Source organism: Podarcis melisellensis, assembly GCF_964234715.1.
Source record: "Podarcis melisellensis genome assembly, chromosome: 12".
In the NCBI taxonomy this organism is placed as follows: Eukaryota; Metazoa; Chordata; class Lepidosauria; order Squamata; family Lacertidae; genus Podarcis; species Podarcis melisellensis.
In genome coordinates, this window is record NC_138544.1 from 25639158 (window position 1) to 25665999 (window position 26842).

The 26842-nt window shown below is 42.6% G+C and overlaps 1 protein-coding gene across 5 annotated transcripts in view; it reads left to right on the plus strand.

The window, feature by feature from the left end:
* OSBPL3 (oxysterol binding protein like 3) overlaps positions 1 to 26842 on the plus strand; it is a 99097-nt gene that overhangs the window by 69165 nt on the left and 3090 nt on the right. For 3 of the 5 annotated variants that reach the window (XM_081883187.1, XM_081883186.1, XM_081883188.1), the window contains 11 exons: positions 6896 to 7003; positions 15000 to 15134; positions 15649 to 15742; positions 17159 to 17409; positions 19033 to 19170; positions 20276 to 20339; positions 22521 to 22599; positions 23859 to 24003; positions 24216 to 24360; positions 24955 to 25081; positions 25483 to 25605. In XM_081883187.1, coding sequence (XP_081739313.1) covers positions 6896 to 7003; positions 15000 to 15134; positions 15649 to 15742; positions 17159 to 17409; positions 19033 to 19170; positions 20276 to 20339; positions 22521 to 22599; positions 23859 to 24003; positions 24216 to 24360; positions 24955 to 25081; positions 25483 to 25605 — 1409 coding nt within the window. The remainder of the gene's footprint in view (positions 1 to 6895; positions 7004 to 14999; positions 15135 to 15648; positions 15743 to 17158; positions 17410 to 19032; positions 19171 to 20275; positions 20340 to 22520; positions 22600 to 23858; positions 24004 to 24215; positions 24361 to 24954; positions 25082 to 25482; positions 25606 to 26842) is intronic. The other 2 variants (XM_081883189.1, XM_081883190.1) reach the window with 1 other exon arrangement.

Here is a 26842-nt window from a genome sequence, read left to right on the forward strand (position 1 = left end):
TTAAAATAATAATAATATAATAATTTATTATTCATACCCCGCCCATCTGGCTGGGTTTCCCCAGCCACTCTGGGCAGCTTCCAACCAAATATTAAAAACAATACAGCATCAGACATTAAAAACTAAACAGTTGTTTATTGCCTTGACATCTGCTGGGAGGGCATTTCATAGGGCAGGCGCCACTACCAAGAAGGCCCTCAGCCTGGTTCCCTGTAACCTCACTTCTCGCAGCGAGGGAACCGCCAGAAGGCCCTCGGCGCTGGACCTCAGTGTCCGGGCTGGATGATGGGGGTGGAGACGCTCCTTCAGGTATACAGGACTTAGGCCGTTTAGGGCTTTAAAAGGCTGTTTTACTTTTATTGTGAAGATTTTTTAGTGTGTGCCCTGTCTGCAGCGCTATGTGTTGGGTAGAATGCACTTCACACTTTCTTTCTTTTTGTGATAACAAAATCAGGCGAGGTTTTTGCTAACTTGATGCTACTGCCACTAAACAAGCCGGAGCTTAAAAACCGGATTACTCTTCTTCCTTGGATGCTCAGTGACATTCCAGCATTCACCTGCTCTCCTTGCTCGGTTCTCTTGGCAAACCTACGATGTTGGCTTACAGCTTAGGTCCTGCGTTGGAAACCAGCCTGAGACCTGGGGAAGATGAGAAGATGACTTACCGTTTTATGTATTTTTATTACGTGCGTGGCTTTCTTCCCAGGAGGCATCTCAAAGTGATTAGCAGTGAAGTTTGGCTTTTGAATACCTTCTGCTTGGGCTGTCTGTGATGTGAGTCATCAGGTTAAGGGTTGTTAGCTTTGACAGGGGAGAGAACGGCATCTGCTGCTCTCCTAGGTTAGAACATATGGTGTGCACTTGTAGTTGGAAGGCAGGAATGAATCAAGGACCGGTTAACTTGACAGAAATGCATATTCAACTGGAGTAGATGCAGGGTGGCAGCTACTGCTCATTTGGTAGTTGCTTTCTGAACACTTTTAAGGTTGCAAGCATTTGGATTTTTCTGCACCTTAGGCCTCTGCATGGAGCAGGATGAACTGGTAGGATCCTGTAGAGCCAGCTTGAAGGGGTTGGGCCGTTTTTCATGCTCCCCTTAGGTATGTCATTGAAGCAAATTTAAAAAACCAAGTACATCAGGAAAAGGGGTTCTAGACCAGTCCTCTAGTTTTCTGCTGGCTTGAAAATGGTTGTGCAGAGAAGAACATTTTTTAAAAAAATAGCACTCCCTATCTGAAGGGATGCTGTGCATTTATCACTTCATGACTCTTATTCCCTCTTTATGCTGCCGCATTTATAGGCCAGGCATGAATCGGAGAGCATCACTTCCTAGCACTAGTTCAAGTTCAGTTTCTTAGCCATTTTAGCCACTGACTTTTGTAAAGATGGATGAGAAAACGGCAACAAGCAACATTAAAATTTTTCTCGCTTTCTGGAATAAAAACAGCCCTAGAGTGCATAAAAGTGTTACTGTATGTACAGGAAGATTACTGTTCTTCAAAGGTCCCACGAAATCGAATTATAAAATCATTTTAAAACACAGTACTATTAAATCCCACAGCAAAGTAACCGTGCACTAATGCTGCGTCCCATTTGTCTGGCTTAAATATTATGCATCCTGCAGCTCTTGATTGCTGTACACTCTTGTTCTGGATACAATACCTTGGCTTTTGTGAAGAGCTTTAAAAATTTTCGTAGAATAAAAACTCAGGCTGTGCCAAACTATTCAGCCATATTTTACGGAACTCTGTTGGAAGTACAACCTTTCAGCTGCCTGTTTCTCCTTTCAGCTCTGCCCAGCCTTGGCAAGCTGGTATTTGTGCCTGAACCAGCAAAATGCACAGGGGTTGTCAGTGGCAGATGGTTTCTCCCCCAAAGCAGGAATGCTGCAAGTCCCACACAGACTTATTAAGAAACTTCTTTCTGCTCTGTCTTATCAAAAGCTTCTCTACTAAAGCTCCACCCATAGGTAGATTCTGTGAGCCATAATAGCTAAATTGAGCTTCTAAGATCAGGAGCATTATGTCTGTAGAGAGGAGCAACAGTGAGCGTGGAACTAGATATGATTTGCCTAGGCCCTAGGACAACTAGTGATGTGAGAATATTCTCCGGACAACAAAGCAGGAACAAGGCATGGGTGGATTTCAAACCCCGAGCAGTTATCACTCTCTTCCCTGCCGTTTGTTGCAGTCGGACATGCTCTGGAGTGATTTCCTCTCTCCTGCGCCTTTCTGTACAAGAAAAAGGAGTTCAGGCAGTGTTATGAAGCAATACTGCAGACATTTTTCCCTGCAACATGTCATGTAACTTAACGGAATTCACAGCCACGAGGCACAGTGATGAAGTCCTACCAGGAAATGTTGTTTCATACCACATGTGTTTCCTGAATGTTTTAACACTTGGTGTTTGGTGCTGTCTATTTAAGACACTCGGTCAAGAAGATTTCGTTGGTTTGTTTTTCTCTGTCCAAACATAATGGGAGGAAAGATGAGCACCTTCTTTTTCTTTCTTATCTCAGAAAAGAGTATTATATTCTTCCTTCTCTTACTCTTTCACAAACAAAGTCTGCCATTATTGAGACAGTAGTAACTGGAAACCTTGCCAGATACCTGTTGGTGCTGATCCTGAACACTCTAGCCTGCACACAAACATACCCAAAGTGCACTCCTATTCTTTCCTTTCTCCTTGGTTCATAGTAGCTATAGCTTGTCAGTGCGACCAGCTCAGTTACCGTCAACAATGGTTTACCTCCGAAGTGGTTTGGGAGTCCAAAACTGGCCTTGGAATACTGTTTCAAGCTGCTGAACGCGCCTTATTGCAGCTTGTTTTTTGGCCATGTAAACACATGCAGACAGTGTTTGGTCTGACAAGTCACAGACAAGAAATGGCCTTGAAACACCTGGATGTATTCCTAGAAGAAATATTGACTATAGCTAAACGTTTCCAGGAAATGCTAGGGAGGAAGTGCTTGGCAAAAAAGGTGTAAACACGGTTGACCCTGCCAAATCCCCCTAGGAACAAGAGGATACAATTCAAAAGTAGTTAATGAAAGTGGTCCTCTGGCATTATTCCCAGCCACATAGGAAAGATTTGATGCCTGATGAGAAATGGATGCTTGGATTACCGGCGTAGGGAAGGAGACCCATCCCCCTTAACTACTGACTTGTTTCGAAGGCAGCAGAAGGAAGGGCTGTGATTTTGCTCAGGGAAATGGAGTGTGTTGGGTTTCATGTTGGGCGCTCAATAATTCTAATACTCTGGTAAATGTTAGGTGTACTTTTAGCTCTTTCTACCCAAAGAACTATCACAGTTCAGTAAATAGAACTGGCACCAGCCAGGGAGCCAAAGTCCCTGTTCACTGCTGGACAGTTTTGACAGATTTTAAAACATATTTTAAATTGTGTGTGTCTGGGGGGCAGGGGCAGGTATTGATAGAAGAATGCGGTATCTTGATTTACAAGTGTTAAAGGAGGGCTTCAGCATTGCCTCCACATTCATATCTTCTTGTTGACATCTAAGGTTATTAAAAGCCTGAAACAACAAATGCCATGGCATTTTCCTTTGCCGCTTCTTTAATAGCAACATCGAGTTCCTTTGAAATTTCATTCTGTATATGTAAAAGTGCCTAAAGATGGGACACGAGATAGAGTGGGCGAAAGAGTGAAATTTATTATCTTGAGAAGAGTATGGAGCATCTCCAACTATCTCAAAAATAAAATAAAATATGGAGACAAGATGGGGATCCTCTGACCCATGAGCGGAATGCTTTCCATCCAGCCACCAGGACTCAACTCCCTTCAGGCTACTGAGAGAAAGGAAAAGCAGGGGCCTGATGATAATAATAATAATTCTTATTATTCAAAAAGTGAACTCCTATTCACATGGAGGAAGCCTAAAAGACCATTAACTGTTAATAACTCATTCTCGAATTCCCCCCCCAATCAAATTGCCCCTCTGTGGAGCGTGTGCCCCACATTGGGAACCACGGGAGTAGATGGTGGATCAAGGGGGTGTTCTTGTGAATGTGAGAGATGCCCACATTTGACTCCACCCTGGGATCCAGCCCCTGACACATTTCCCCTGAGCTAAGATTAGTCTGTAGCTGAATATAGATCAGACCACATTAATGGGCCATTTAAGGTTGCCAGGTCCTAAACTGACCAACTTGAGAGCCCAGGGGATTTTAGGACTACACATTGGATAATAGCATGGCTTGCAGCCACAACATGTTGTTGTTTTTTTAATTAATTTGTGTGTGGGGGGGGAGTGATTTGCGTCAGGACTAGTGCCCAGGGAGAAAAGGTTTAACCCTCCTCTCCTCAGCCAGGACCCTGCTGTTATGATCCTGTTGTGGCAGTGAGTCTGAAGGTCTTCCTGGTGCCAGTGGGAGTTTTTTCCCACTCTTGCAGCACGTGGGTCACTTTTCATCAAGTAGGATTAAACTTTACCTCCCCATGCACTGGAGTACCAATGAAAATCCAGGGATCAGGAGGCCTTTGGCTTATTTTTTAAAACAACAACAACTTGATATTACAGTTAAGTTCCAAGCCTAAAGGGAACTGGTCCCTTTTTATCTAGATGCATTTGGGATTGTGCTAGAAATGACCCCCTAAAGATCAGAGTAAAAGTCTTAATTAACCAATTTTTGCCTCACCTGATTTTATCAATAAAGGAGGGGCAGACGTATACAGACTTTGAAAATTCAGATGTTTTCAACTTTTCCATCAAGTTGAGATCATCCTAGTGTAGCCTTATTTGGGTTCACCGATTGGGTCTGCGTTGCTCAGGAGGAAGGAAGTCAAATGACACCGAGGTTGATTCCAAGAAAGAGTTTATTCTGCTCTCCGGATTGCGTGATCAAGTCCACAGCAAGTCCAAAGAAATGACAAGTTTCATGCAGTATATATATCCTCCATGCACCTCTCCCTCCTTCCCATATAAATCCAACCACGTCAGCCTATGTACGCAGGTTGACATCACATATGTTCTTGCTCTGGTATTCTTAACCATAAAAGGGAATTCCTTCCTGTACTTCTGACCATAAAAGGATCTTCCTCTTCCTAGTCTTATCTTGGAGAAAGAGGTCATCATCTCTGGGACCACGCTTCTGGCATTGTTCCCGGACTTCGGTTTGTGCGTCTTTTGTGGTCAGCACAAAAGATAAGGCACAGACGTGTCTTCTCTGTTCTGCTGGTGCAGTCAGGGCCATCCGCTGTCACAAACTGATAAAGGAGAGGGCTCTGAGCCGGGTTTTTGTTTATACATTGTCTCAGAGCTCAAGTTAATGGATTTTAGCTAAGGAAAAATAGGGATTTTGGTGCAGTTTCAAACTGCCTTCACAGTCAGTTTTGGGTTTGGGAAACCCATTCCTTCACTAGCTCTGAAGATCTCAGGACATTTGTCATTCTGGGGACAATGTCCCACCCATAGAATTCATGGCATTTGCAAGTGCATTTCAGAATCCACACTTCTGGTTGCCCCGCTGCTTCTCCCTGGGGAAACCCCTGGTTTTTCGTTGAATCGGAGCAAGTGGCAACCAGGTTTTCTGTGGGTTGCTGTTGGTTTCAATTTAGCACTAAAGAGTAGGCTTTCTGGGGGAAAGGCAAAACCGCTTGTACCTACTCATAGAACTACATTGGCTGCCACTCATAGAATCCTAGAGTAGAAAGGGACTCCGGGAATCATCTAGTCCAACCCCCTGCAGCTGCCCCGTACGGGGATCAAACCCACAACCTTGGCATGATCAGCATTAATCTCTAGCCAACTGAATTAACACTACTTATCCAGAAGCAGAAGTGTGGGCGAGCCCTTAGTTTCATTCAAAATACGTCTTTCTTTTTTTTTAAAGCTAAGTAGAATAATTAAAAAATATAAATTCTCAAGTGATTCGTCATGCTTGCCCCTAAAAAACATATTCTGTTTGAGGAAAGCAAGTGTTTACTCCCACTTGCTGAAGAGGCATGTTTGATCTTGCCCTGGTTATTCATAACTCACTTTTAATGTCAGTTCGTTATTACCATCTGAGAGTGCTTTTCCTGTCTTTCATGGGCTTTGTAATGGGTTTGGCTACATGCCAGGGCCACTAGAACTTTTCTATGGAAGCAGGGCTGGTTTAGACGTTAGTAGGCCTTACGCTTTTAACCCATTGTCTTCTCCGGTCTCCTTTAACTGGTCTAAATTTGAAGACTGACAGGAGAAAAGTCTCACCCAGACACTATAATGCCCATTACAGTTTTCTAATGCAGAGCACGGTAAGTGCTCACTGGTAGATGTTTGGTTATTTTGTGTGTAGTGATCTGCAACAGAGAAAATAAATAACCAATGTAAATTCCAAAGTAGTTAGTCATATTCCGTTCTAAGGAAGCCAAGGAATGTGAGGAAATGGGTGTTGCAATGGTTTGAGACGAAGATATAACCCAGAAAATAGTATATATATATTTACCAAATATCTAATGAAGGGCCTTATCTGAAGTCACTTGCTACGTCTCCTACCTTCGTACATTCCAAAGGTGAACTTCAATGTCTTCAGGTGAAACTGGACACACAAGAACCACTTTAAATGTTACAGTGTGAAATAGGAATACAATAGTTTCATTTAAGCCCAATGTTAACCACACTTTTTGTTTCTAGAAATTAGAATAAAATATGTAGCACAGTAAGTTTTTAAGCAGCTAAGGTGCAACTCCCCGTCACCTAAATCTACTCTTTACTTTAGAGGAAAGGAGAAACTATTTGAATTAACTGATGGTGCAAAAAGACCCATGTGGGGTGGTTGTTTTTCCCTTTCAAATATCGAGACTGTGTTTTGAACCATAAAGGCAACCATTTAAGATCAGCTGAGACACCTTAATAGCCCAAATGTACTTTTTTTTTTTTTTTGTCTTAAACATTTCAGGCCATAGCACAAAACACAGATCTTAAAGACCGGTTACGCAGAATACATGCCGAATCTGTGCTTCTTGATTCAGCAGCTAATGCAAAATCCAGCCCTGATTTGGCAAAGGTGGGTATAGATTTTTCTGCCCTGGTTTGGCAAAGGTGGGTATAGATTCCCTGTCCTTCCGCAAAGCTGCCTGCTGCTTCTCTCCCCCACCTCAGCCCGACCAATGCCCTGTTTCTTTTTCCACCCCATTCAGCTGCTCCTTTTCCTGTGCTTGTGACTCATCTGTTGCGACATGAATACTTTGCATAGAACAGTTTTATTTCCAAGCATGTTTTCAGTGTTTTTTGCTGACAGCCTTGTTGCTTCCCTTCCGCTGCTAGAGTTTTGTTAGAAAAAGTTGTCCTGTCGTTTTCTTTGGTGTCGCTGAACAGTTTTGTGTCTCTAACTAGTTTTCTATAGTTCCTTCCATTACAGCTTTTGCGCGTGCTCTCACACACCCACCCCATGTGTCATGAGACACAACTTGCATTCTGTTTTGTAAATAGCCAAAGTAGAATATTTCAACACTGCTCATCAGCCTGAAAAGCACATCTCTCAAAAGCTACTGGGGGAAAAAGGTGCTATAATATGCCAATTCGCCATCACCATGCCAGGTTCTTGATATTTGGAAGAATAAGGTGAAATCGCAAAGCATCGCTGGAGCTGCAGAGTCTCCCTGCCAGTAGCCAAGTTTACCTCTTTGCGTGAACGTCTTTCTGGCACTAGCAACTGCGATTTCCATAAAGCTGAACAGAAATATATTTATAAATCGTAGCAGGTAGATGGCGGCTATGAAGGAAGCGGGGCTGTGTTACTTACAACACGCTCTCTAAATTTTGACTAGCACAATAACTTAGTCTGGTCTTATGTAATATTTTTTGAGAAGCCAGATAGAAATTGGTAGGCTGATTTAACATGGACTGACATTTTGAGTAAACAGGTGGTGCCGGTGAGCACCTCGCGATTAAACTCTGGAACGTACCTTGTTATGACTTGGAAGGGAGGCAAGATCGAAAATTAATGACCTTGTTTGAACATAGTGCTGGGCCAGTAGTGCTTCCTATGTATTTTGTTCGCTGATAACACAGAGACTCACAATAACACCACAATCACAAGAGGCGGCAGAGAATGCATGCAAGGGCTGTGACAGCCGCTAACTTAGATAGTTGGTTTTAAAAGATGATTATACAAATTCATGGAGGACAAAACGATCAATGGTGCTAGCCCTAATGGCTGCTGTCAATAGTGGCTATGGTGTACCTCAGAGGCAGGATGTCTTTGAATGCTAGTTGCTAGAAATGACAAGGGCGGGATTACCACTTTGCTTAGGTTCAGCTTGTGGGCCTCCCATGGGCATCTTTTCCACACTCTGAATATCATGCTTTGTGTGTTCTTACACCCCCACTGCGTTCTGTCCACAGCAGTAGGCATAACATAACCGTATTTTGGGGGTGGGGGGATAAAAATACACACAAGGGCACAATTTTAGCTATGAGTTAATTCTTTAAATATATATTTTTTAGATTCGTGCCCAAATGCTTCTTTGATTTCGTGCAAATTTTAAAATCTTTTAAAAACAAAACGCATCTTGTTAAAACAGCACTATCCATAAAGAATTATAATGGAGGTGCGTGAAGAGAAGAGACGTGGAAAATAGGGCTCAACCTGATGAAAAGTTTAAAAAAGATGGAAGGATTTGCACTAGCTTCTTCATTTGCAGAAACTCTGCTACTGTTCCATTTTTTATTTTATTTTTAAAGTGGTGTTTGTGAATGTTCAAAAGAAACAGGCAGGAGAACAACTGTTTGCTTACTTTTTAGCGGCTGTCTGTGTGATGTTGTCATCAAAGTGGCAATTCCAGAACCTGCTCTGATTGTTGATCAGGATGATGGGCATAGATTTCACCAGTTCTGAGCAAGTGATTTGATTTATTAGACTTGTATATCAATTTATACTTTTTTAAAAAATAAAGACGTATCAAAATGATGTACAATATTTTTAATACACCAAAGCATGATAAAACATATTAACATAGGAAACTGCCACATACAGAGTCAGACCAATGGTCCATGTAGTTCATTGTTGTCTACACTGACTGGCAGAAGCTCTCCAGCAGGAGTCTTTCCCAGCCCTACCTGGGAAGGTAGATTGAGTGACTGTAATAACAATATCACTGGAGCTGCCCAGGATGCTCAAAACATTTTTACGCAGCCCTGAAATCATAGTAAAGTAGACTCTAAGCATTCCTATCTGGGAAGCTCATTGAAAAGACAGAGAAGGCATATTCTCTAGTCACCCATTCTCCATACTTATTTTGGACACAGCAAAAGGGTGTGTCTCAGATGACAAGCGCATAGTCTAAGTGGGAAAAGAGACGATCCTTTAGGTATTGGGGTTGCAGTGAGGCTGGAGGGGAAGAAGTGGGAGTTCACAGTTTAGAATTTAAAGATGTTACCAACGGTGGCTGGTTGGTTTTTTTAATCCGTTATTTTCATAATGCATGCCTGCAAAAGACATTTGAAGAGACACTGCTCAATTAGTTTTAGAGAAGCCGGTAAACTTTAGCCCACCCTTGGTCTGGATGTATTTCATTTTGCAGCTGAACCATATGACATTATATTTATATTAGAGTTTGTAAGACGATGTTCCAAGCCCAGGTTTTGCAAAATGGGTTTTGAGGATGCATTGATTTTTCAGTTTCAAGAGATGCAATTGATCTGCTTAGGGTGGAATGTTGTTGGTGAATTATCCTTCACAACCGTATATTTCTGATTGCTAAAGATTAGTTGTCTTCCTTGAGCTGCAGGAACGGCCAAGCTATGTTCTTAGGCGCAGTGTCAGGACTTTAGCCTCCCATCAGTTTTGAACTGAAAGCCTGAGGGATATTGGGCAGTGGCTTAAAGTGCACCACCACTGAGCTCTGTTGAAAGCAGAGAGCTTCAGGAAATAGGCCTCATCTGCCAAGGAAGTTTCCCTTGCACTGGTAGGGCAGAGCTGGTCTGCCGATGCTCCATTAGCTCTGTAAAATCTTCTGGTTCAGGACTGTTAACCATCTAAGTGATAAAGTGACAAGCTCTTACTGTTTGCAGACTTCCATTCTTCCCTCTCTGTTTTTGTCTCCCCTCACCATTGGCTTTGTAGAAGTTGAGTCTGATGCACAGAAAATGTGAAAGAATCCCAGTGCTGGATCATTAAATGCAACTGCTTTACGTCGTTTGTTTCTCATCCTATACAGCGGAACCTCGGTTTTCCGTTCTGGAAGACCGTTCGACTTCTGAAACGTTCGAAAACCCGAGCAGCAATAGGCTAGCTGCAAAGTCAATGGGGGAAAATGAAAAATGCGCCTTGGAAGCCGTTCGACTTCTGAGGCGCGTTCGAAAACGGAAGCAATTACTTCCAGGTTTTCGGCATTCAGGTTTCAAATCATTTGGCTTCCGAGATGCTCGAAAACCGAGGTTCCACTGTGCCAGTCTTGCGTAACCTAGAACCCTCCAGATGTTTTTGACTATAACCCCCACCATCCCTGGTCAATGGCCTTTCTGGCTAGGACTGATAATAGTACAAAACATTTGGAGAGCAGCAGATTGAGGAAGGCCATTGGTGAGAATTTAACTTGCCTACGCCCCAGACCTCTCTTCTAGTGGTTGTAAAGCAGGAGTAGGGAGCTTATGGGTTCTCCAGATCTAGTTGGACTCCAACTCCAACCCGCCCCGCCTATGGTCAAGGATGAAGAGAGTTGTACTCTTTCAACATGGAGATCCACAGGCTTCCTGCCCTTGCAATAAAGCGTAGAGCAGCTCACAACAACTATTTGTGGTGTCCTTCCCCCCCCCCCCATGGAAAGCCTCTTTGCATTGAGTCTGGATATAAATGGCAGCAGTGAATGGGACATGAAATCTTTTTACATGATGGGGCTGAGGTTTAATACTGGGAGTTGTGTGTTTGTTTGTTTTTTGTGAACAGCTGGGCTATACTATCATATGGATACCTTCCCCAGAACCTTTGGGTCACAAACCGTGAAGAAATGGAAAAATGAGGAGTTGTAGTGATGTTTTCTATGGCATAATCGTGGCTGTAACCGCTATGTATTGCATTACACCAAATCTATTGGTTGATTGATTTTAGACATTGTCAAACAAACAAGAAACAAATGTTTTTACCCATCCTACTTTGGTAACAGCACCTCTTCTCCTTTCATGAATGCTTTGATCCATCATGGTGTATTTATTGATAAAGGTAAACCTAGCAGTTCAAAAGCACACTAGTGCAAGTAGATAAATAGGTACCGCTGCAGCGGGAAGGTAAGCAGAGTTTCCGTGAGCTCTGGTTTCCGTCACAGTGTTCTGTTGCGCCATAAGCGGTTTAGTCATGCTGGGCACATGACCCGGAAAGCTGTCTGTGGACAAACGCCAGCTCCCTCGGCCTGAAAGCGAGATGAGCGCCGCAACCTGGTTGTTGCCTTTGACAGGACTTAACTGTCCAGGGGTCCTTTACCTATTTACTTTCTTACTTGTTGATGGTGAGCTTCTCTTGCATAGGGCCAAATCCAAGAATCCTAGTAACTTACTTGAAAGCCCACAAAAAACTATCAGTGATGTAGCTAAGGCTCATGGAGACGAGTGTTCCACGTGCAGTTGACTTTAATGAGTTATTTTAATAATATGTGTAGTGCCAAGGCCTGACACATCAAATAGCTCTTGATAGTTAAGTGCCCAAATTATCAGAACTAAAACAGCAAAACTGTTGAGTGGAAAACACTCTTGTAAATGCCTTTTTTTAATAGAAAAAACACATTACAGATAAGCTTGTGGATAAGCTAAGGATGTCAGTTTCAATTAGCCAAGTGTGCTGCTTACTTCCCAATCAAAATCTATAAAATGCACCATAGAATTGTAGAGTTGGAAGGACAGATCCCTTGGGGGGGGGGTTAAAGAACCTTTCACTGGCACAAAAAGATTGCCCAGATTTTACCCACCTCAAGTCTGTGTAAAATGAAATTATGAAGTAGCCTTCCCCGTGCAAATGTTAGATTACAGCTCCCATCATCCTCAACCATCAGCCATGTTTGCATTTTGACAAGTCAACACAAGTGTATTGAGGGGTATTGATACACCTGCCCAATTCTCTGTGGTGGACAACAGGAAAAGGTTTTTAAAAAATGATTAAAATGGGAGCTCCCTCCTCTCCTTTTTTTCCTTTTTGTTTTGTAAAACCAGGCAATTAGCCTGATTTGATGAAGTGTCGAGGGCACTACCACTTTGCTGTCCTGCTTTAATTTCACAAGGGACGTGCAGAAAGTTATTCAGAGCCTGTTGTTCATCAAGCATTTATTCTGATTTGCTTGTGGGGAGTTTGTAGGACATTTGCCTCAAGCAATTGTTTTCTCATACTTCCCAGTGCACATTCCCACTAACCTAACACAAAAAGCCCCATTTCTTAAAGCAGGTTTGTTGCACAATCTGCTTTAACTCCTCGATCCAAACTTGCTGTACGTATGACTGTGTCTCATCCGTTAAAAAACACAGTAGTAATAGCTTGAAAGTGATCTTAGAGCTTAAGCCTGTTGATTTATTGTGGGGAAGAACAAGCTGATAAGGAGCGTTCTAGCAACTGTCTTTCAGGCAGTGCAAATCAAGATGTGAGGGCGGAAAAGAATTATACCAAGTACATAATGCTTGTCTTTATTTGACATTTTGCTGAATCCTTCTGTGCTTTTGCTCCTTGTGTCCTTTCTAAAGTGCATGCTGCCCTCAGTTCTTTTTACTGCAGGGAGTATCCAAGGTGCTGCTTCCCAGATGCTGGCCTTTGGCAATGCTAGCCGAGACTGATGTGAGTTGGAGCCCCACATCTGGAGAGCAACAGATTAGCTACCCCTGTTTTGCAGCCTGTACTTCAGTTTTTCCAGTAACAATCTAAGGCTCCTGGTCACTGTTCTTTTTTCCATATGAGGTTTGGCAGCATGGGGTTTCTCTTCCCTTCCCAACGTCTCCATGTTTCTCTCTTAGATACAGTAGATACAGTAGATAGATAGATAGATAGATAGATAGATAGATAGATAGATAGATAGATGATAGATAGATAGATAGATAGATAGATAGATGATAGATAGATAGATAGATAGATAGATAGATAGATAGATAGATGATAGATAGATTTAATTTTCTGTTTTACAATTTAGAATACAGTGGTACCTCGGGTTAAGTACCGTATTTTTCGCCCCATAGGACACACTTTTTCCCCTCCAAAAATGAAGGGGAAATGTATGTGCGTCCTATGGGGTGAATGCAGGCTTTCGCTGAAGCCTGGAGAGCGAGAGGCATCGGTGTGCATCAGGAAGCTATCCGCAAGCCTTGCAAGCCTGGTGGGAGATCCCGCGGGCTCACAAGGCTTGCGGGCAGCAGCCCGAAGCACGGGGTGCCCTCCGGAGGGCTCCCCATGCTTCGGGCGAGTGTCCGCAAGAACCTGGGGCGGCAGCCGCGGCTGGGGGGTGAAATAATTTTTTTTTATTCATTCCCCCCCCCCAAAAAAAAACCGAGGTGCGTCCTATGGGCCGGTGCATCCTATAGGACAACAAATACGGTACTTAATTTGTTCCGGAGGTCCGTTCTTAACCTGAAACTGTTCTTAACCTGAAGCACCACTTTAGCTAATGGGGCCTCCTGCTGCTGCCGCGCCGCCAGAGCCTGATTTCTGTTCTCATCCTGAAGCAAAGTTCTTAACCCGAGGGACTATTTCTGGGTTAGCAGAGTCTTTAACCTGAAGCGTCTGTAACCTGAGGTACCACTGTACTCATTAACATCCTTAAAATATCAATGGCTTCCCTTCTTCTCTTTCCATGGTTCATTTTTGCATATCATAAATCCCTGCATATTTTACATATTCCATTATTACATCCATCAAAACTTATTTACACTGTTGAATTTATCTTAATGCTGCCAACGTTTTCAGGTGTACACAATTTCCCCTATATATTTAATAAACATTTTCCAGTATTCCCTTATGTTCTTCTTGTTCTCTTATTCTATACGTTAAGTTCGCAAGCTGCGCATATTCCATCAACTTAAGTTGGCATTCTTCTTTAGTTGGGACCCCGCTTGTTTTCCGTTTTGGGGCTGATCAAACACAGGCCACAGTAGTAGCATACCTAAATAACCTTTTTTGACACCTGGGAATTTCTGTCTGAATTATCCCCAATCCACGTTTCTCTGTGGTTGCGGTGACAGTGGATACTCTGTTCACACCCGCCATTCTTTTTATTAGGCTTGATTTTACATATGGGGAAATGTGTCTTTTGCCAGATCACTAGTGGACCCCACAAGCAGCAAGCAGCGCTTTTAAACAAAGTAAATGGAGCCCTATGAAGTGTGACAGAATGCTGGGGCTGCTCACCCTATAAGCTTGTTTGAGCAAATAGTACAGTGGTACCTTGGTTCTCAAATGCCTTGGTACTCAAACAACTTAGAACCCAAACACTGCAATCCTGGAAGTAAGTGTTCCAGTTTGCGAACTTTTTTTGGAAGCCGAACGTGCTCTGTTTTGAGTGTTACGCTTCCAATTTGATAGCCACACTTCCGTTTTGACTGTTACACTGAGGCCTGTCTGTTTTTGCTATTTATTTTGCCTTTTTGTTTTTGTGACTGTGTGGGACTCAGTTCAGCTATTGATTGATTGTGTAAACATGGTTTATTGCTTTCATTTTATGGATCAGTGGTCTCGTTAGATAGTAAAATTCATGTTAAATTGCTGTTTTAGGGGTTGCTTTTAAAAGTCTGGAATGGATTAATTCATTTTTCATTACTTTCTATGGGAAAGCGTACCTTGGTTTTGGAATGCTTTGGTTTTGGAACGGACTTCCAGAACGGATTAAGTTTGAGAACCCAAGGTACCACTGTATGTGGCTTTTGGTATCTTTGGGGCTGAAACTCAAGGGTAGGGCATCCACTTTGAATGCAGAAGGTCCGAAATGAGACACCTGAGAGTCTCTGACAGTCAATGTAGACATAGGGCAACTCCCTCTGTGTTCTGCACTTAACAATGACACTTTCGCTGAAGGCTCTTTTCTGTCTCTCATTTGCAGGAAATCTCGGATGACGAGAACAGGGGTCTAGTTCACCAGCTTTCCAACGAAAGTCGGCTGTCTATAACGGATTCGCTCACCGAGTTTTTTGATGCTCAGGAAGTCTTGCTGTCTGCCAGCTCTTCAGAAAACGAGGTCTGGGCACCGGCATCGGAAGCAATGGTCTCATGTCGCTTGTTTCAAAGCTGTTTGACCTTTACCGTCTCTGCACACTAATTGCAAACCCAGGGCAGCAAGCGACATGTTATGTACCATTCAGAATACACAATTATTTATCACTGCTAGGTTTAAAAAGCATTTTGAAAAGGGGGGAGGAGGGGTTTGCAGGAAATGCTGCTTATAGATGTTATCATGTTTGTTTTGTTTTTTTTAAAAAGCATATGTTCAAATATTATTTGCCCTGTGTCCCTCTGACAAATGTTACTAAGATTTGTGGGTGTGTGGGTGTTAAACATTGGGGTGTGTATTTAGGCTTTTGTTTTGCTCTTGACACACAAGTAGAGTCCCTAACAGCAGGGTTTTGTCGTTGCAATATCCATTTCAAACTTCATGGCCTCTTTTTATCCACTTTTTCAGTTTCCCAAATACTGTGGTGGTGTTCTGCATGTTCCTTTTAATCAGAATGAAAGCATATTTCCTTCCGCCTCAGGTATCTGATGATGATTCATACGCCAGTGATGTGAGTGATAACATCTCCGAAGACAACCTAAGTAACGACATAGAGAATGAAAGGCAAACCCTCGGTAGGAGTTACAAATTTCTTTGCGGTCTGTCCTGAGGGTTTCTGCTTTCTCTTTACCAGAAACTTGTAGTGCAGAAATGAAGATGCAGACACGTTCAGGATCGTGTTTCCTTTTAAAGGATTATTTTTGCAACAGTGAAATGGCACACAGTGATCTCTCCCCATGTAGGAGAAACCACCTGGACATAGAGCGAAATAATAATAATAATAATAATAATAATAATAATAATAATAATAATAATAAACCCTATACCCACAGGTCTCAGGGCGGTTCACAACATGAAATCACAATACAAATGCGCAAAATACATAATATGAATAAAAACAAGAACCACAGAGCTCAGAGGTTCTTGCCCTCCCTTTCCCATCCCCTCTGTATAGGCTTTGGAGCCTGTACAGTCATACACAAATCCTTCATCCCTAGTAATGGCCTGATGCGCTGCAGCACACACTGTCAAAGAGGGTGAGGGGAGGAACATGGCTCCATTGACTCCCATGACATTGCTTCCAAATTCACAGCACTTAAGTGGGGGTGGATTGCGCCCCAAGGCCTTAGTCCAGTAAGCATGCAGCAGTTACCCACTTTTGTCACACAAGGCCCAGGTGTTTCCATTCCAGGCTGTGCTCTTGCTGAAGTGATATTTCTTTCCCCTTCCGCTTGATCAGGAGGTGCCAACTACAATAAAATATGTTGGGGCAGGTAAGCCCCCCCCCCCAAGATGGATCTCAAGGCTTGGCACACGCACAACATTTTAATGGCAATACCCATCAACTTTCGGGAGGCCCAGCCCTCTCAAATATTTAATTGGGGGGGGGGGAAGGACCTCAGCCCTTAGGAGTTGGCACTTATGCACTAGATTTACTGGTTGTTGTTTTCTCTTTCTTCACAAAGGAGGCAGAACAAACAGAGCGGTCCATAGCTATCAAACATATATGCTTTCCCTGGAATAAAAAGCCCTGCTTAAAATGTGGCAGGGTGTTGTTGTTGTTTTTTAAAAAAGTGTAGCTGATAAAACATGTGGCACCTTTGGGATTCTTCTCCATGGTTCTGTGCTGGCAATTAGCTGCACTGGTCCCACGTTGCGCATCGTTGGTGCTGGAATTTGAAAACTAATTTCCTACTTGAATACACAGAGATGATCTTCCCAATTCAGGCAAAATTAAACACTTGCTTAAAATGGGGAGCAATTCAGTTTCAGGGAAACAGATGGGGGGGATGGAGAGCCAATTTGGTGCAAGGAGTCTCAAATTCCTGCACAGCTATGAAACTTTGCTGGTTGGTCTTGGGCAAGCCATAACCTACATCCTCTTCAGGACTGTGTTGAAAGGAAGCCTCTTTGCGTTTTGCTACAACTGCAAAAGTGTGGATATTAACCATGGGATGTTGCCAAATTTAATCCTGGCCTCTGTCTTCTAGACAGTGTTCCCGACGACAGCTTGGAATGCCATTCCAAGCGGAGGACGTGTCTGCCGGCTCCGTGTCCCAACACTAGTAACATCAGCCTCTGGAACATTTTGCGGAACAACATCGGGAAAGACCTCTCCAAGGTGGCCATGCCAGTGGAGCTGAACGAACCGCTGAACACTTTGCAGCGCCTCTGCGAGGAATTGGAGTACAGCGAGTTGTTGGATAAAGCGGCACGTACACCCAACCTGTTTGAGAGGATGGTAAGAGGAAATTGGGTCCCTCGGCAGCTCTAGAAGGAAAGTGAGTTCTCTTTTGCATGTCCACAGGCATGTAATGGTTCGTGCATCAGCTGTCAGGAGCGAGCCGGCCAGCAATAAATCATACAAAGTAAGTGGAGTTAACGCTTGACCAGAAGAAACAGGAGATGAGCACAGGAACTCTTCTTCGGTAGGTCTTGCCCCTATGAAGCAGTTGCGGAGACTGAAGATTCCTGCCTTCCCACAGTTGCCTTTGTCCGCAGGTGGCGCTGTGGTCTAAACCACTGAGCCTAGGGCTTGCCGATCAGAAGGTTGGCGGTTTGAATCCCCATGACGGGGTGAGCGCCCGTTGTTCGGTCCTAGCTCCTGCCCACCAAGCAATTAGAAAGCACGTCAAGTACAAGTAGATAAAGAGGTACCGCTCCGGCGGGAAGGTAAACAGCGTTTCTGTGCGCTGCTCTGGTTCACCAGAAGCGGCTTAGTCATGCTGGCCACATGACCCAGAAGCTGTACGCCAGCTCCCTTGACCAATAAGGCGAGATGAGCGCTGCAAACCCAGAGTCATCTGCAACTGGACTTAATGGTCAGGAGTCCTTTACCTTTACCTTTACCTCCTCTCCAGGGCTTTTCCCAAGCAATCTGAGACTGTTTCTGTGTCCCTTTCTCTGCTCCTTCATCTCTCTCCTGGTTCTGGGAAACTAGGGGTGAGGGGAGCTTGGCACAGCAGGACGGGGAGACACCCATACCTTTTCACCAGCCTGACTCATCTCTTCCTCTTGGCCTCCCTCTTCCCACTCGCCTGCTTCAACTTCTGCCTCGGATTCTGGACATCTCTCTGCCACAGACTCTCCCAGCTCACTAAACCCTGCTTACCTCTTCAGCTTCTGACACCTCCCCTTCCCAGTCTGCTCCTTCTTCTCTCTCTGACCACTCATCGTCATCCCACCACCCATTGAGATGAATCTCGAGTGTGTTGGATACAGTAATGTATAAACTGTCCCTTAAAAAATAACCAGCAAGTTTTCCTCTGTTTCTTTGTATTTGCCTTCTGGAAGCTATTTGGTGGTGTTATGACTGCAGGGTGCCTGGACCCCCCATGAAAAGCACAATAAACTGTTTTTGCACCCCTTTCATTCTGTGCATGAAGCAAACATTCTGGCTGCCATTCAGAAAAATTCACGCTGACAGCTCCATCTGCCCTCGATGGAGCTTTGACATGGTTTGTCATGGGAGTCTACCTCTGCTGTTTCTATGAATTGGTCTGGAGATGCTTACTGTGCTTTTAATGAGAATGAAACCATAATAAAATCCAGTAGTTGTTTTATTCATTGCAATGGAATTTAGTTCAAAACAGCCATTTAATTTTGGTTTTCTTCTTAAAGTCTATTTCAATTCAGGAACTTTAGTGTCATTCTGTAAATACTGAGTCATGTTCCCATGCTAAAGATATTGTTCCAGATTGCAGGAAACGTATCTGCAAATATTAAAATTGCAGAGTAGAGAAAAAATGGTGTCTGCAGTCAGTGTGAGATCAGAACATCCTCCCCCCAAAAATCAAAATGCAGCAAGACATGACACATACCCCTTTATTAATGACCAACATAATATGATGTCTTCTGTTTTTAGGTATATGTGGCTGCTTTTGCCGTATCTGCTTATGCATCCAGTTACTACAGAGCTGGAAGTAAGCCTTTTAATCCTGTGCTTGGAGAAACCTACGAATGTATCCGAGAAGATAAAGGCTTTCAGTTTTTTGCTGAACAGGTACTACTTTTCTGTTGTGGTCTAGGCTGAAAAGTTTGCTAGTTCTGATTATGTGGCAGGAGGTTAATTTTATACTGAATTGCTTCAGTTGACTTTTGCATGCGTACATAGCTTGAACTGAGATTGTTGAAAGCTGTGGAATAGCGTGGTTACTTTGAGGAACCACCTCCAAAGCCATATATTTTAGAGTGGGTGCCTGGCACCTTAGTGTTTTCTTTGCACTCGCTATAATATTTCACTTTTACCACTGCCCTGTGTATCCAGATGCCAAGTGAATTATATCCCTTAGTTTCCTGGCAGTAACTATACATAAACTTGATACAAAACAGCACAGGCTCCACTTTAAAGTGAAAAGCAAAATTAATCATATTTTAAATGACTACAGTATAAATAGATGGTTATGTTAGCTTGTACTTTATGCTGAGCTTGGTTGCTATTTCTTGTAGCTCAGAAATGTTACTGTTTCTTTTCCGTTATTTAAATCTGTAGCAAATTTCCGTAAACCACTCCAACCCGATTAAACACTTCTCAGTCTAGAGACTATATTTCTCTAAGGTGAGACAGAAATGAACTTCAAAAGGGCACATTATTACTCAACAGGAAATACTTCACTTTTTCTCAGGCCTGATCCTTATCGTGTACAAAATAACACCCTCTAACAATAGCTCTGACTGGAAACCAAACTTGATGTTCAACTGCCTTCTTTTGTTATTTGTGTTTCCCTGCATCTTTATTTTATTTTATTTTTGGATTTATTTTATTTTTTTGGATTTTATTTCTTTGCAAGTGACTTGATTTAAGACAGTTTATATACCGACATTTATTTGTTTTTATTATTTATTTTAAAAAACAACAGTCCTCATTAACAAATTAGTGTTAATCGCTTTACACCTGCTCTTCTGGGTTGTTTTTCTAAAACATTTTTTTAAAAAATGTTTCGTTCTCCATATCCAACACTGGTTTTGCTATCGCAAGCTCCCTCTTGTGGTCAGTGCTGTGCTTAAAATAAAATGAAACTATTAAAATAATTCATGAGAGAGGAATGGAAGTCATTAAAAAAAAAAAAAACCTGTAGCTGTAACGGAAACTTTTCCCTTCCTCTTAGGTCAGTCACCACCCACCTATATCTGCATGCCATGCTGAATCTGATAACTTTGTGTTTTGGCAAGGTAATTTTTTAGCTTATTCTCTCTGGTTTTTACTTGACTATGAAGGAAATCTATAAGCTCAAGCTTTAGTGGCAGATGTTAGGGCAGCTTCAGATGTTGTGCTGGCCGTGCCAAAGCATCTCTTTGTAGGCATTATGGGGAAGCATAGACATTGACATAACAAACATATGTCTCCTCAACCTTGGCTAACCTCAACCAGCCTTCACCAACCTGGTGTCTTCCAGATTTTCTGGGCTGTAGCTCCCATCAGCGATGCTGGCTGGGGCTGATGGGAGTTGTAGCCCAGAACATCTGGAGGACATAAGGTCGGCAGCCTTGGACCTTAGGATTTAGTGAACCATCTGTAATTGAAACAGCTTGATGTAGCCAGTTTGGAGGGCAGTGTTGTTTTAGAAATGGCTGCTTACCGCCTTCCCAGTAAGCGGTGGTTGTGGCACCAGCCGGGTCCCCTCGCTGCACGACGCCATCTTTGCGGCCGTTGCTGCGTCCCCTCGTATGGTGCGGGGGTCCATGGGTTCCCGCGAGGACCCTCAATTCAAATAGGCCAATCTGCGGCATCTCAGAGGGGCAGGGCTTGGGGAGCGGACCTGGCTGAAGCAGGCTTCACTCAGGTCCACTTCCCACCTATTTATCTCGGCTGGCCCTGCTTGCAGCAGCACAGTCGGCTGGGAGCATCACATTTGTAGTGTTCATTCATTTAGCCCTCTCTAGCCAGGTGCATCTGGGCAAGGGGACTCTGTAGCTGGGCACGCAAGGCAATTGATATCATCTTGCTACCATAGACTTGAAACTGGTCTGTGGTATCAATACTACTCTACAATAATAGCATATACAGTGGTACCTCAGGTTACATACGCTTCAGGTTACATACGCTTCAAGTTACAGACTCCGCTAACCCAGAAATAGTGCTTCAGGTTAAGAACTTTGTTTCAGGGTAAGAACAGAAATCGTGCTCCGGTGGTGCGGTGGCAGCAGGAGGCCCCATTAGCTAAAGTGGTGCTTCAGCTTAAGAACAGTTTCAGGTTAAGAACATACCTCCGGAACAAATTAAGTACTTAACCCGAGGTACCACTGTATAAGTGGGGGGGGTTTTTTTGTGTGTGTGTCTTTTTAAACACACACAGAAACAATGTAATAATGGGATTTTACAACATTTTTTGAACAAACCAATAGGAAAACGAATTCTTGCTCTATCGAGTTTACATTTGAACAGCCCTGAGTGGGTTTCACGCAGGGAAACGAATGCAAGGACAGTTGGCTTATGCTTAAGTCTTCTGGAAACCTCCACTACTTAAGAGACTGAAGGATTGTATTCTCTGCTTGTCATAAATGTTTCAGATGACTTCGTTGTCTAAAACAAGAGTCCGGTTCCAATCTCCAAAGAGGAAAAATTAAAGCATCTAGCCAAATATGCTGTGGTTATACGAACTGCCATGATTTAGGAATCATGATATGTTTGCTTTAAGCATCTTAAGTCAGTATAACTATTTGTCACCAGGCTGAGTTTTGTCCTGGTTATATTCAGCCCCATTTGAAGCTTAGGAGCTGTGATGTTACGGTAGTGAAATACGAGATTTCACTATAGACTTACATCTGACTGCAAATCTGTAAATGAGCAATGGAATGTATACTGGCCATAGTTTTGTGCAAAGTGAATGAGCCGCAGCTAATTTCAGGCTCACACACTCCTCTATCCTCCTTCAGTGTGGCTTGTTCAGATTTGGGTGAAGCATGGTCTGTTGTGTTGTCTGTGTGGTTCACTTTAGTTATGATTCATTTCAAACAGGTCACTTCCAACCATGGTTCCTGAAGCTTCTTGTTTAAAGTAACCATTGTTATTGTCAGCCACAGTTTCAGGGCTGCACGATACACCAAGCTGTAGTTAACTAAAAGTGAACACAAAAGCTTCCAAAGTCATCATCATGGGTGACTGGGAGCATAAGAGAGAATCCATGAGCTCCATGTTTAGTGTGATTGCTCACATACCGCTAAACCATGGTTTAGTATGACATTCAAACGCAGCCACTGTTTGATACCTTTGTCAATTTATTGATGGTCTCAGGCTTAAAGTATAACATTTAGTAAACAATTCAGCTCAACAATAGCAATATGTGTTTGGTGTTAAGGATGTACTTAGTTTATTACTGACTTTTTAATTGATTTTTTTTTTTTTAATTTCAGATATCAGATGGAAAAACAAATTCTGGGGGAAATCCATGGAAATCGTGCCAGTTGGTACAACACATGTAATTTTGCCAGCGTAAGTTCTATAATTGTATGCGGGCTATAGTTCACGTTTTGCAGCTCTGGGGTTGTCAAAACTCCTTTGGCACAAAAATCTCCATATTTTTTCACTTTCCGTAACCGAGCAAATCATATGATGCCATAGAGAGAGAATTATGTGCATAACATGTATACCAGATACCTGCTATCAGAAATTCTTTTAACTAGGAATACCTTTGGACTGAACCTGGGACATACCATTATGGGCTCAACATTCTGTCACTTATAAAAATTTCACCTGTTGAGCCAACAGCTTAAAATTTATCATCCCATGATCAAAGTTTCTGAATGTGGCAAATTCAGACTGATCTGATTGCAACAGGTTTATTGGTTTTAAATTGGCTACAAATTGACCCTTTTTTAAACAGGCTTATCATATATTTCTTTCCAATTTTGATGAAAACTATAAATGCACTTTATTAAGGTTTATTGAGGAAGGCCATTGAAGATCTGTGCAGCCGTTGAAAAGTTGTTAAAGCTTATGGCAGCAACTACATGCAAAATAAGGGGTTGTGTATGCAGTTGAGTTCCGAAGGGGAAATTCTGCTAGCACTCCCAATATTTGCTGAGAGCGCCACCGTGTGGATGCCATGTGCAATGCCTATTCCTTTCATGCCTATTCCTTTATGTGTATGGCAGCGTGCTGTAATGATTAGGAGATGCAGTCGCTAACCATGTGCACAATTGGAAATCTAAGAAACGGTTCTGGGCAGCACATACCACAACCCCCAACACGCGAACACGTTGTGACCTTCATCATAACCCCACTGCCCACTTGCACTGCCATTCCCTGTGCTCCTGCACTGACACAAGCATGAGTCAATTCTAAGGAGGATTCCTCCAGGAATACAATAAAATTCAGATGCTTCAAAAGGCAATTCAGAGCCACGTATTTTACCTCTTTTAGCATCTGTTGTTTTTATTAATCTTTTGGATTTTTAAAAATACCTGTTCTGTTTTTATTGAGAAATTTAATGTTTTATATTTTTGCAAACCAGGTTTTCTTAGAATCAAGTGGTATATAAATTTTGCTAAATAAGATAAATACCAGTAAATTTGTGCAAGTTTTCTAACTCGGTGAGATATTTTCTCCCTTTGCTTTGTCTCTGCTTTTCTTGAAAGGAATCAAAATTGGATATTCAGGGTGTTTGAGATGAACGTTTTAAGTCAAACCATTGATTTTGTTAACTAATACTTTATTACAACATGAAATCACAGTCCTCTGTTTTCTTCTAGCTATAACGACCATTATGAATGGAATAAGGTGACATCTTGCATTCATAATATATTAAGTGGACAGCGGTGGATAGAACACTATGGGGAGATCATAATCAAGAATCTGAATGACCACAGCTGTCTCTGCAAACTTACTTTTGTAAAGGTAATATTAACATTACCTTGGATGTTCTCAAGAGTCTGTGCCATTTAATTTAAAAAGTCAGTAAGTTTACTAACAGAATTTCCTGGGCAATGAGAATGTTGAATAATATCCTGAAGTTGTAAGCTTACGTAGTCATTTCTGGGCATATCTATAGGAACATTTTTTTTCCTGATCTTTTGAAGTGATTTTGGTTTTGCTCATTTTATCTCCAGACAAAATACTGGAATCACAATGTACATGAGATTGAAGGAAATGTTTTGGACAAAAATGGGAAAGTAGTACATCGTATTTTTGGGAAATGGCATGAGAATATATACTGCGGAACACCATCTTCGCCAAAGTGCATCTGGAGAGCAAGTTAGTGACCAATCAACCATTTTATTTTTATGCACATATAAAGTATTTGCACTCCCTGCCTATGCTCTTCTATTGACTGCTACCTGCCACAATCTTAAGTTTCAGTACATTTTACTATAGTTCTTTACCATGCTATATACTATGGATGGAGTCTTGTAATGGATAAATCTATAATAATTCACTATAAATGACTGTCTAGATAGGCCACATTTAAGACATTGGCCATATGCAGATAATGCTCAACCATGGCAAATAGTTCAACTGCATCCATGGTTAAGGGTTATCTTCAAACCAAAGCATAGCAGTTGAAAACAAAACAGGAGTGGAAAACAAAAATAAAATTGGGTTTTAAAAGTGGCATAGAATAAAACCACAGAGACACATAAAATCCATTGTTGTTAATTTTAAAAAACTTGTAGAAAGGCCTCTTGATGTCTAAATTACTGTAACCAATTTTGTCTGGCATACAAATGGAGGGAGTTCAGAGACTGGGGTGTTGCCACAGATATGATGTATGTAATCATTGCTCTTAAGTCATGAAATTATGAATAGATTTGGGCTGGAGAAAATAATCAAATCCATTTTTATTTGCAGATCCAATGCCAAAAGATTATGAACAGTGGTATGGTTTCACACAGTTTGCATTAGAATTAAATGAATTGGACCCGCTCACTAGGCCTCTGTTACCATCTACTGATACCCGATTTAGACCAGACCAAAGGTATTATTATTATTATTGTTGTTGTTGTTGTTGTTGTTGTTAAATAATTAAGTTTCCTGTAGCTGAATACATACTGAGGCAGCACTTATTATCTTGTACCCTTCAGAGGCAGGATGTGCATGTGTTGTGCCCATCATCAAGGAAAATCAGTTCTTACTGGTTAGTTTTTTGGGAAAGACAAAAAGAGAGTAGAGATCATTACCTGCCTCTGAAATGTCAGGGTCCCTCCCCTCCCATTTTTTTGTTGAGTTCTGGAATCAGTTCACTGGTTGTTTTTCCCAATCTGTAGCCTGGGACAATGATCTGGTTGTTGCTACTTCATGGTTTGCAGATACTAAGCTAAGGGAGCCACAAAATAAAATGCCAACAATGCTTTGTTCTTTTATCGTTGCTTATGGCAGGCTCCTAGAGGAAGGGAATATTGAAGGAGCAGAAATGCAAAAACAAAGGATTGAGCAGCTACAGAGAGAGCGGCGAAAAGTTCTAGAAGAAAACAATATGGAGCATCAGCCTAGATTTTTCAGGTATTTTTTTTAACATAGCAGATTTTTTTGCTGAAATGTCTGCTAATATGCTAGAAGAGTGGCACAGAAAGTGATCCACAAGGTCCCAGTTCATGGTTCATTTCTCAGAATATTTACCTAATTGCTAAAGCCATAATTTTATTTATGTCTTGTAGCTAAAACAATGGGCTAGGAAAACCAAAGAAATTGTTTTATTGCGGTGGGGTGGCTGGAAGCTAACTCGGAAACATGTTGGGAGAAGTGAGAAACCAAGGAATAAATGGGGAATCCTGTGGCTCTCTAGATGTTGTTGGACTACAACTCCAGTCATTCATGACCATTGGCTATGTTGGCTGAGGCTGATTGGAGATGGAGTTGAATAACAGCTCAAGGTCCAGGACAGAGCTCCCAATATCCTACTCATGGATTTTTCCTCCAGAAACATTGGTTCCTCATCGCTGCCACACAGGATGGCATTTTTGAGTTGCCTAGCTAGTTTGGGAGTTGGCATACAGTTGTACCTTGGATCCCAAATGCCTTGCAAGTCGAACGTTTTGGCTCCCAAACACCGCAAGCCCGGAAGTGAGTGTTCCATTTTGCAAACGTTCTTTGGAACCTGAACATCGGACGCAACTTCTGCAGCTTCCGATTGGCTGCAGGAGATTCCTGCAGCCAATCGGAAGCCGCGCCTTGGTTTCCGAACATTTTGGAAGTCAAACGGACTTCCGGAACAGACTTCTGGAATGGATTCCGAGGTACCACTGTACTGTGATGGTGGTTTCAGTTCTAGCTATCAGAAGGTGATCATAGGGGATTACTGTTCTACTTCATGAGGTTTATTTTGTGGTGTGCCACAAGATTCAGTCTTATCCCCTGTGCTTTTCAGTATCTACATGAAACCTCTGGGGAAAGGGATTTGGGACAAAGTATCATCAGCATAGGGACGCAGGTGGCGCTGTGGGTTAAAGCCTCAGCGCCTAGGGCTTGCCGATCGAAAGGTCGGTGGTTCGAATCCCCGCGGCGGGGTGCGCTCCCATTGCTCGGTCCCAGCGCCTGCCAACCTAGCAGTTCGAAAGCACCCCCAGGTGCAAGTAGATAAATAGGGACCGCTTACTGGCGGGAAGGTAAACGGCGTTTCCGTGTGCTGCGCTGGCTCACCAGATGTAGCTTTGTCACGCTGGCCACGTGACCCGGAAGTGTCTCCGGACAGCGCTGGCCCCTGGCCTCTTAAGTGAGATGGGCGCACAACCCCAGAGTC